Raw genomic sequence first — 11,581 nt, forward strand, 5'->3', positions numbered from 1 at the left:
CTTTCTAGGACAATGCTACCCTGCTCCACAGGCTGGTCCTGAGTTAGAATTGGCTCTATGGTAGTGAATTTGGTTCCATTTGCCTAGTCAGCACTAAGAACATTGCCCCATTGTTTCCTCAGTCCCCATCCTCTTTTGTGTCTAAAAAGCTATCCCAGAAGAACTGTGCCCGGAGGCATGTTACTTCTGCCCAGGTGCTCCCAGAGCGAGGTGTAGGAAGGAATCCTTAAAGTTGAGTGCAGGCAAACAGTGCAGGCAAGTTTATAAAACCTTAAGGGCATGAGCCTGTCTTCCATTTCTGTTATGGCTCTGCCCATTACTTCTAACAAGGCAGTGCTTACACCATGAGATAGAGACATTATCCAACGGAATGCCTTTGATAGGTTTGACCAAGTGGCCATGGTAAGAAATGGTGTAGCCAAGAACACTTTGTTCTAATAATCTGGCATTCTGTGATGCTCAGCTTCCCGACATGATTGCTGAAGACAAAATGGGTGCATAAGTAAATGTGGTGAAGAAAGCTGATGGTGCCCGCTATCAAAAGATATAGTGTCTGGGGTCTTAAAGGCTTGAAGATAAACAAATGGCCATCTACCTAAGAAGCAACAAAGCCCACATGGCAGATGCACACCAGCCTGTGTGATCATGAGGTGTCGATGAGATCAGGCATCAGGCATCTAAGACCCAGAACAAAATCATACCCAATGTGAGTGGGTGGGAGGGTGGGGCATGGAGTGGAGACCCAAATCCTATCTGTAGACAATTGGACATTCCCTCACAGAAGAGTCACAAGGAAGAGAGGAGCCAGTCAGGGTGCACTATAGCACCGATGAAACACAAAACTTTCCTCTCATTCTTTAATACTTCCTTCCCCCCACTATCATGACCTCAGTTCTACCTTAAAAATTGGATTAGACCAGAACATGCACACTGCTATAGATAAGAGTCCACAACACAGGGAATCCAGGATAGATTAACCCCTCAGGATCGACAATGAGAATAGAGATACCAGGAGGATTAGGGAAGGGTTGGGAGAGAAAGGGAGAATTGATCACAAGGATCAATCTATAACCCCCTCCCAGGGGTACAAACAGCAGAAAAGTGGGTGAAGGGCAAGAGAAGATGATCTAAGATATGAAAATAATAATCTATAACTTATCAAGGGCTCATGAGGAAAGGGGGCAGGGGAGGGAGGGGGGAAATGAGCTGATATCTGGGGCTCAAGTAGAAAGAAAATGCTTTGTAAATGATGGCAGCACACGTGCAAATGTGCTTGGCACAATGGATGAATGTATGGATTGCGATAAGAGATGTAAGAGCCCCCAATAAACGTATTTAATATAAAAAAATGAAAGAATAATGTTGCACACTCCAGTTTATCCAGTTTGCATGCTTCCAAGAAGAATGTTTCCGTGTCCTTGTCAATGCCTAAATCCTTCAGAAGGCCATTACGACTCACCATCTAGTCCTAACCAGTGGGGGGGAATACAGGCATTTCGCACTAGTTTGGCAGTACCGATGCTTAATTTTTCGGTTGAATTTGGCAAACCGGATGTTAAAATGGCTGTTGTAATCAGGGTTCTCTCTAAGGTGGGTGGCTGGCTCGGCAACCACCGCACGTGGAGATCACAAATTTCCATTCCTTACTTTTTTTAACATTCATGTGTGCAATAATGGATTCTCGGTGCCCGTAGCAATGTTCATTCTGTACACAGGCATACAAAGTAAACGGAATTGCACTCATCGTGTGCATTTGTTCACTGCACGATACTCATTGTGCTTGGAATGGAATGCTACATTTTTATCCTCTTGCGCTGCTTACTTCTGTAAACAAATATATAAGACAAAGGAAACAACCAGAGGGTGACACAATGTCATTTGTTTTGTGTTTTGTCCCCAATTCCCAACGAGATATTATGAGTGAATTATGCAATTCCTGAAAGTGTTCAAAGAGCTAAAAATCTTGTCAGAGAAATTGCTATAAATTCAGAAGCAGAGGGGGCTTTTCAAATTTGAACATGATATGTTCAGCGAAGTCACCTGTTTCTAATGTACCAAATACAATGACTATTGTCTAATTGGCCATCCTTTAAAGGAATAGGATCCTATTCCCAATCCTGAAAAGATAGTTATAGATAAATCACACAGCCCAGGACACTCACTCAGATAAAAGTGAAGAATATTGCAAGTGAGGATGCCAATCAATATGGAAATATCTTAAATATGCAGTAAAAATAATTTTACAAGGTATTACTTAATATTTTCCATTAATATTTTAAGGCTCTTTTAACATGATCTAGTTTTGTGTACCTATTTAATTGTTCATGTTTAAGTATTAAGTGTATGAAATAATAAACTACCTTTCAGTATATCTTTTCTTCTACGTAAAAGGATCATTAGGGCAGCAAACAGGTTGTTAAATTATTTGAAACCCAACACTGGTCCTAACTTTGAAATCTGAACATCAATAAAAGGTTTACTTCTGACAGCTTCATTACATTTTTAGGCTTTTCTGAGTCATAGACATTCAACGGGGCTTATAAACACTAAGCAAACTATTCCTCCCGTAGAAGCCAAGAGTGTATCACCGGGTTACAATTCTCTACACTGTAATGTTTTGTTTTAGGACATGGGAACCAAAATACTACAATACCAGATCTTCCTTCCGGAGAACACTGGGACTTTTATCCTCCATACTCCAATGTGCAAGCCTACTATAATCTTTACTGTTATTATGATTATTATTAGCTTCACAAGTCTTCAGAATAGGATTAAGGAGCCTTGGTGGCAGAGTAGGTTACTGATTGGGCTGCTAACCATGAGGTCAGGAGTTTGAAACCACCAGTCGCTCTGCAGAAGGATAAGGCTTTCTATTCTCATAAAGATTTACAACTTCCCAAACCAAACAAGGTAGTTTTACTCTGTACTATGGCTCAGAGATTACAGGAAGCAGTTCAAACCTCCCAGCCAGCTCTTTTAAGAGAAAAAGAAGAATTGCTACTTCTGTAGAGTTAGAGTCTTGGAAACTCACAGGGGCAGCTCCACACTGGCCTATAGGGTCAGAATTGACTCGATGGCAGAGCGTTTCGTTGCGTTTTGTGTTCTGTTTGTGTTTTGTTTTTACAGCGTCACTATGAGTCGAAGTGGACTAGCTGGCAGTGAGATAAGAGTATAATTGAACAAGAATAATTGAACACGTTTTAACACATGTCTACACCTGAGCAACACTAATCACAATCTAGAACTTTGCCAATAACCTAGAACATTCCCTCACGTACCTTTCTAGTTTATTCCCCATCTTCCCTACCTGCCAGGCAACCACTATCTAGCCTAGTACATTACTTTGGTCTGCTGTTGAATTGCATATATATATTGAGCCATACAGTATTTCTTTTGTTATTGGCTTCTTTGGCTCAACATAATGGTTTGAAGTTCATGCTAGTTGTCACATGACTCAATAGTAGTTTCTTTATACTGCTGAGTCCTTGAATTTCACAGTAGGAATTTCCCACAATGTGTTTATCCATTATTATCAGATAAACTGGTTGAGTACGTGAAGCTGCTTCAGCAAAGCTCAGCACAGCCATTTCTGCTCAGTCACATCTGCATCTCCCACGGGGCTTTTGCAAAGAGTTACCAGAAAAGCAAAATTTGATTTTTCAATTCTTCTGTCCTCAATGGGAGGAAAACGGATCATATGGAAGAAGCAGGAATTAATTGAGTCTGAATCTGAGAAGAAAGTGCAAGAAGCAAGAGATATTGGGGGAAATATCCTCAATGTGGTTAAATGTTTCCTTCCTTCTTGTTCTTGTCTCAGGTTGTCAAATGATTGAGGTCTGAGGAGCCCTCGAGGTGCAGTGATTAAGGGCTCAGCTGCGAAGTGAAAGGTCACTTTGGGAATCCTTCACCAACTCCTCGGGAGCATGGTGTGGCGGTGTGCTTCAGTGAAGGTCTGTGGCCTGGGGAACCCTACGGGGTCTACTCTGGCCTATAGGGCTGCTAGGAGTCAGAACAGCCTCCCTAGGCAATAGATTCCATTTCCTTGAAATGTAGGTCTAACCTGCCCTCACTATTCTCTTCAACTGAACTCTTCCTATCTCTATTGACTAGTGAGTGAAACTCATTTTGTAGTGAAGTTAAAGTTTTTTGTTGTTGTTGTTCCGTGCCTTCGGGTTGGTTCCCAGTCATAGCAACCCCATGTAGAGCAGACCGAAACTCTGCCCAGTCCTGCACCAGCCACCAGCTATCCCTATGTGTAGTCCCAGTGCTGGCACTACTGGGCCAATCGATCTCCTTGCTTTTCTGCTAACCCTCCACTTTATAAAGCTGAAGGTTGCTTTCCAGGGACTGGTCCTTCCTGACAACATGCCAAAAGCATGGAAGAAAAAGCTACACCACTCTGATCGCTAAGAAGCACCCTAGCTACATCTCCTCCAAGAAAGACTTGTCTGTTCCATTCCACACTCTTTGCCAAGACTGCAGTTCAAAACCACCAAGTACTCTCTAGTCCTTCTCGGTCACCATCCAGCTTCTATATGGACATGAGGTAATTGAAAATATAATGACTTGGAATCAGGGGTACTCTTTCCCTGTAAGATTTTAAAGAGGTCGTTTGCAGCAGATTTACCCAATGCAATGCTTTTTGATTTCTTGATTGCTTCCATGGCTGTAGCTTGTGGGCAAAGCTTGGGTTTTTCACTTTGAAATTAAGTCCTTAACCACTGCACCATTAGAGCTCCTTAGAACCTGCCATTAGTTCCATCATTCGACAATACTTGACAACAACAGGTTTTTAGCGATTCCATCAAACCCTGTTTCCTTGGGTTTTCTGAAAGATGACTTTGGTTCCAATTAGTTTAACAGCCAGAACAATTGTGTATATACATAAAAAGTACTCTGGGTCCCTTTCTTTGGATCATGTAAACTACACATCAAAAGAGCAGGAAAGAAGTTTGGAGGAAATGATGCAATCTATTATGATTTCACATCAAGAACGTGCGGTGTCCACAGAGAAAGAATATTTTAGAAGGTTCTATGAATGTTTCTTTTGATTATTTCTGATTTCTGCATCAAAATGTTTATTAAAAAGATTCTGAAAACAACACAGGAAAGTCTAGCTGAATCACATTAATAAGGAAACAAACTAGATTGAATTGAGTTTGATCTAATTAGGTATTCTTAGGAAACAAAAATTACTGTCCCAGCTGAAGCGTGTCTAATTAATATGAGTGAAAATGACTATACATTTTTAATCTCTAATAATATCACTGGATCAATTTTAATTGAAGAACTAAATTACTCTACTTATAAGACTAGCAATCAAGCATTTGTTTTACACAAGATATTTATTTTAATGTTCTATAAAAATGCAATCACTATTCTTTTGTTGTGAATAAAGCATTATTTGATGTAATTTTACAACTTTCCTGAGTATTATTTAAGAGCCAATTTGTACTTTTTACTAGAATATGTCATATTTTACCTGCAGTATCTGTTTTATCCCTCTTGAGAAACACTATATGAGTTCTTAACCAAAACCTTCAATGTCTATAAAAATCCAAACATATAGATAACAAGATATTTTTCACTGTCAACTCCCAGAAGATGCTAAATTAAAACCAGATATTCATGTTGGGACATAGCCAAATATTCCTTCATCTTAGCCTGTACTTCTTGGCAAGAACTCAGGCTCTGCCACACATCTGCTCAGAAAACCACAGTCCAAGAATGTCCACCTTTTTTGGAATAAAATATATTGCCTGGAGTTTTCCCAAAGAAAGCACATCCAATCACATTCGATTGAGGGGCAATTGAGGCTCTCTTCCCTGTCACCAATGAGCTCCTGCATCCCCACCTGGGCCGGTCCCCTCTCTTATCTTTGCCATCTGCCATGAGTCACCACTGTACTTAAGGATATGAAGTCTTCCATAGGCACGGAAAATGGACATTCTTCCCAGTATGCTTGACTCTGTAACGAGAGCTCTAGGAAGTGAGTGTAACATGAAATCATTCCTTCCGCCTCACCAGACAGATGGATAGAGACATTCCAGTTTGTTTCCAGGCTTTTGTCTTCTGAGCATTTTTGGCATTTCCTTCAGGAAACTGGAGGCTGTGACCTAAAGTTTCCTTAGTGAACACACTCCTGTTTCCCACAGTTAACCTTACCCAGAAATGACATCGACTCGAGTAGGTGAAGTTTATCTTCATGCTCCAACTGTGTCCTGTACAGTGACATTTGAAAGCACAATTCTGAAAGTAACAATAGGTCTGGAAAGCTACACACACACACACACACACACACACACTCCAATGTGATGCCCGATGAAGACAGTAATAAAATAAGATTGAAATAACTCTTGTGATGCCTTCAAAATCTCACTCTGGAGAAAGTACGGATTCACGAGTATTGCATTGAACATTCATAGTTCCCTATTAAGGACTCTCACTTTGGAGAAATTAAGGGCTAACGATATTAAATCTTTCAGACAATAACTATCAAGGGCTTTCAGATTTTCAGATAAAACAGGCTAAGCTACTCATCCTGCATTCTTCCACCTTCTGCCTCAGTGATTTTGTGCAAGCACTATTTGTTCAAAGTGTAGACCAGAGGAACCAATGAAAATATCCTGAAAAAAATAATTTTTAAGTGATTTGCCTTACCTTCCATGTCCAAACGCCCACTTCCTTAGCATGCTGCTACTAGGCTCAGAAGGTAAGCTTTTGTTTAATGCATCTTCACGGACCACTGAGTCTCATAGTCTAAGTTAGATACATTGCCATACTGTTATATAGCAGCTCTTTTTAAACGCCATGTTTCAGAGCAGAATTATTGTACCCGATTTAGTTTGACTTGAGAGCAATCAGTTACAAACTGCAACAGTGATATTACTTGGCAAAGTGGGGTTTTAAAAGGTTGATGGTTCCTATCTCATTCTTTATCACTCTTCAAGGTTAGCTTACTTGAAGTTTCTCTTTCCGTAGCAAGTTGAATGGGTTTTAAATGAGCCATGTTTTCTGTTCATGCTCTGGTTTGTCAAAGTAAAAATCCTCTAGAGAATAACAGAATTTTTCTCCTTGATTTTTGATTCCAAAGCCACATAGTGTTTCAATAATTATTTTTAAGAATGCTCCTCACAAACGGATCTTTTTAAAAAATCAGTTTATTAATGTTTAAAAGTTGATAAAGCTATGTGCAAAATAATCCACAAAAGTCAGGAACCTATTAAATACTATTTTTTTTTAAAGGGACATTTCTCGGTTTAATTGCACTGAGAACCATACCTAAAGAGACAGCAATATATCTTTATTCTTTGTAACATTTATAAGACCTCTTCAATGACCTATCAATAGTACACTGTACTGAAACAAACAAACAAACAAAAAAACAGAATACTCCTGGTGTTCCCTATCAGTTAAAGTAATGCTTTAGGGGCACACAAAGGTGGTATTTTCTTAAACGATGTGCATTCAATGGTGTTAACATGGGTTAGAAAAATCCAATAAAATGACCTTTGCTGAAACAAATACATTCAAAACTCATTAAAAGTATGTTTAACACAACAAAAGACAACCATCCTGTTGGTTGGAATGAATCACATGACCTCTGAAATAAACATCAAGCAAAGTGCCAAAGTCAGAATGTTACATTTGAGAGACAAGTGTCTAGTCATCAAAGAATCTCTCTGGGTTTCCTGTTACAGTCGATTTTCGCCATCCTTTGCTCGGGTGCTTCTTTTAGGACACTAAGGATCCTGGCCGCTATCATGCAGATATCATGTAGGGAAGTGGACTTCCCTAGACAGATGCAGGCACAAGGAGTATGACCGATTACACATTGATTGTGTTGCAAAGAAGTAATGTTTAAAATAAAGCAAAACAGAGACCAAGTGACTTCAACTAAATTCCAAAACACTGATCCATCTGACGTGGAAACTTTGGCCTCAGCAAATGAAGTTGTTTTATGACCTCCAAACCACCCCCATCTCCACCAGGCCTACCTGCTCCACCCAGCCTATCGGCCACAGATGGCCAAGAAATGGCCCTCACCACCAGCCTGGCTGTGATGAATGCCAGAGAGTTAACATATAAAGTTCAGTGATTCTGAGGAGGAGGTGAAGGGGGCTGGGGAGCATTCCTATAGAAGCAGAAGTGCACACACTCATTTGGGTTTAAACTAAAGTGAAAGACAGTATCCTCTCAAAGTTCCAGACGAGAAGACACGTTCACTTGAGGACATCAGTCTTGGTGGAGCCGGATGAACTCTTCAGGAGCCTGACCATGCTAGACCTTTGGCTCAGTGCAAAAATCAAAGCTCCCGGGGGGGAGGAAATCCATTTCAGGCCAGGACCTGATCTCCACCCTTCCCAGTGTATTGTTCCCAGGAACTGACTCTACCCCCATACCAGACACCACACCATGCTGCCGACCCTCTCCCTCCCTTCCTCTGGCTTGCAGCAGCTCCTCCCTGGTAGCAGTTGAGGCCCAGGGAATTTTTTCCAAACACTGGGATGGTGGCCACCTAGGAGCACTCCCCGTGGACTGGTGGCTTTCAGTTTTACGAAGAAGAGTTGACATTTCCAGAGGACATAATGGTCTCTGGGTTGTCCCCATCGTCCTTCTGTGGGTGGGAGGAGTTATCGGACTTACTGCGGCTGAACTCCACGCCAGCAATGATGGGTCGCTTGAATTTGCCGGTAGCGTCTCCGCTGGGGCACTTGCAGCAGGACATGATTTTGATGAAGGCCCTGCGCATCTCCTTGTTGGTCAGCGTGTAAATGATGGGATTGGTCCCCGAGTTGAGCACCGCCAACACCAGGAAGTACTCGGCGCTGAAGAGGATGTTGCAGCTCTTCACCTTGCAGCCCACATCAAGCAGCAGCAGGATGAAGAGGGGCGCCCAACAGGCGATAAAGACGCTCAGGACGATTATCACAGTCTTGAGCAGCGCCAGAGACTTTTCCGAGCTGCGAGTGGCCTTGGAAATATTCTTGCGAAAGGTCAGACGTCGGCTCCGAGTCCTAACCAAGGAGTAGATCCTGCAGTAGAGGATGACGATGGAAAGCAGGAGCAGAGTGAAGACCGTGGTGCAGAAGAGGATATAGTGCTTGTGGTAGAGGGGCAACACGGTGGAGCAACTGGGCAGCAATCCGATGCAGTTCCAGCCCATGATGGGCAGGCCCCCCAGGATGAGCGAGATGACCCAACAGGCACTGATGAGCAGGAAGGAGCGGAAGCTGTTGCTGCCGTTGTGGAGTTTCATCTTCAGCATGGTGATGTAGCGCTCGATGGCGATGGCTAGCAAGCTGAACACGGAGGCCGACAGGGCCACAAACATGCTCCCTTCCCGCAGAAACCACTGGGCGGGGGTGAGCTTGTAGGTGGTGGCCCCAGACAAGAGCAGGTTGGCTACATAGGCCACCCCTGCCAACAGGTCGGAAAGGGCCAGGTTACCAATAAAATAGTACATAGGCCGGTGGAACTTCTTGGTTTTCCAAATCGTCAGCAAGACGAAGATATTCTCCAAGATGATAAAGCAACAGATGAGGATAAACACCACCGACGTCAGTTTAATGCCGTTCTCCTTGTCGGCGCTGATATTCAGCTTCCCCGTGTAATTGTAATGCCGTTTGATGATCTCATAGTTGACATAGTCTGAGACTGAGACGGAACTGCTGCGGAGGGCCTGCAACAGCGGGGTGCTCGCGGACCCCATGGCGTCCCACTGGGTCCACTAGGATCCCGTGACCCTTATCCAGACGGACGCTAGAGGGCGACGTCGAGGGAGCCGTCACTGGCAGGCCCGGTGGTTCAGGGAGAGAGATCCAGGTTTTTCGTGTTGCTTTTCCTTGGCGTGAGGGAGCTTCGGACACCGCAGCCTTAAACAAGTCACAAAGAGGAGAAAGTCAGGGGGAAAAGCCACGCCACGCCGGTACAATCCTCTCTCTGCTAAGCTAAGGCAAAGCTCCAGTTGTGCTGCTGTTGGTTTGTGCTTAAGAAACTTGGAGAGCTCAGAGAGAGGAATAGAAATAATCCCATATCCACTTCTTGCCAAGAGAGGAAAATGGGGAGAGACGCAGAGAGAAAACAAAACTGTACCCCCGTGGGACAACTCCAAGTGGACAAGACAGGAAACTCTCCCTGTGGTCGCTCAGGTTCGCTTCACTCCCAAAAGAAATGGAAAAGTTTGCCCCATTCTAACGCTACCCCCATTCCCACTCCCTGCCGCCCCCTCTCCAGTTCGCAGCCTGCAGATTCTCGGAAACGTCCACCTCTCAGCCAGGCACTCACCGCCAGCTCATGGTCTCTGCTGGCAAGAGACTCAGCTGCCAGGCTGAGGGCGGAGACGCACACCTTGGCCTCTTCCCGCAGCTAAAGTAGACCAGCACCACCTCCTAATTGCCAAGCGAGACACTAGATCTGCATGAGCTCACTTGACAGCGTCAGTCATTCTCCGGGCTCTATTAATAACGCTCTAGGAGCAGGTGTGCAGGGTCTGCTCCCCACCCCGGTCCGAGGGCGCAGCGAGGTGTGGGCAGTCTGACCCGCCCTGGCCTTGAGTAAACAGGAAAGAAAGCTTAGCGCCTCATACAGCAACCGCCTCTCGCCCCTTCCCCCGCCCCCACAATCGTGTGCAAGAGAATTTAAAGGACCCCCCTGAAAAGCATGCATGAGAAAGCGATGGTGATAAATCCCAGAAGTTCCGAATATTCATGGATGGCACGGGACGTATTGGTAGTCACGGTGGGGTCGGTGCCATTCACCCCCGCGCGCGCACACACACGAAAGAGGGACTTCTAGGGAGAGGAGCAGCGTTGCCTGCGCCCCACTCCCCACAGGCGTGCAAAACTACCCTCAATCAAGAAACGCCGGGCCGCCGGGGCGCGGCTGAGCGCGGGCAGTTCGTTCGGGGCTTGCCCTCGCTCCCCCGGCCCGTCGCCGCTCCCACGGAACTGCCAAATCGCAGCCTGGGGATGGCGCCCGGGAAAAGCCGGGCGTCTGAGCGGCCCAGGGCTCCCCCCAACGCGTTCCCCACGGCGCCGAGCAAAGTCGCTCGGCGTTTCAAGGTAACCCAGCCCCAGCGCTAAGGGCGGTGGGGTCCCGTCTAGAACCGTTCTGAACAGTAACATTCCCTGGGACAGCTGAGGCCGATCCCGCCCCGAAGTTCCGCATTTCCTCGGGACGCAGACTCGGGCGTCCTGCTTTCGGGCAGTGCAAGTTTAAGGCCATTTTCCCCACCCCCATATTCTTTTGTCTATAGGATTTCCAAAAATAACGGCCTTCCTCCCGCTCCTGCGACCAACCGCAGCTCCCACCCCGCCATCCCAGTAGCTCCACAGCAGGAATGTCACCGTTCTTCCCACTCCCTAAGTCACAAACCCCCCAGAACCGTCCAAGCGGCTTGGATTCCTCGGTAGCTGTGGGATGCCTGGGGGGCGAGGGGAGCTCTTTTTGGTTTGGGGTTCTTCTTTCTGTGTGTTGTTTTCCAGTGCCGGGGGATGCACTGTTTTCAAAGTTTCGTTTGGCTTTGTTCGGTCTTAAAAATGCACCTCTGATCCCCCCCCACCCACCCTCCCCACCCGCC

The 11,581-nt window shown here is 45.0% G+C and overlaps 1 protein-coding gene across 1 annotated transcript; it reads right to left on the reverse strand.

Annotated features, from left to right (window-relative positions):
* Positions 1-7,142: 7,142 nt before the first annotated feature.
* S1PR1 (sphingosine-1-phosphate receptor 1) lies at positions 7,143-10,511 on the reverse strand. Its single transcript, XM_045291905.1, has 2 exons — positions 10,288-10,511; positions 7,143-9,875 (listed from the first exon to the last, which is right to left on the reverse strand). The coding sequence occupies exon 2, from the start codon at positions 9,710-9,712 to the stop codon at positions 8,555-8,557; it is 1,158 nt and encodes a 385-aa protein (XP_045147840.1). The 5' UTR covers positions 9,713-9,875; positions 10,288-10,511; the 3' UTR covers positions 7,143-8,554.
* Positions 10,512-11,581: the final 1,070 nt, after the last annotated feature.

Source organism: Echinops telfairi, unplaced genomic scaffold, assembly GCF_000313985.2.
Source record: "Echinops telfairi isolate 266 unplaced genomic scaffold, ASM31398v2 ScPeMD7_443;HRSCAF=831, whole genome shotgun sequence".
NCBI lineage: Eukaryota > Metazoa > Chordata > Mammalia > Afrosoricida > Tenrecidae > Echinops > Echinops telfairi.

Coding starts and splice junctions, on each gene's coding strand:
- S1PR1 (XM_045291905.1), bottom strand. CDS start 9,712: ATGGGGTCCGCGAGCACCCCGCTGTTGCAGGCCCTCCGCAGCAGTTCC.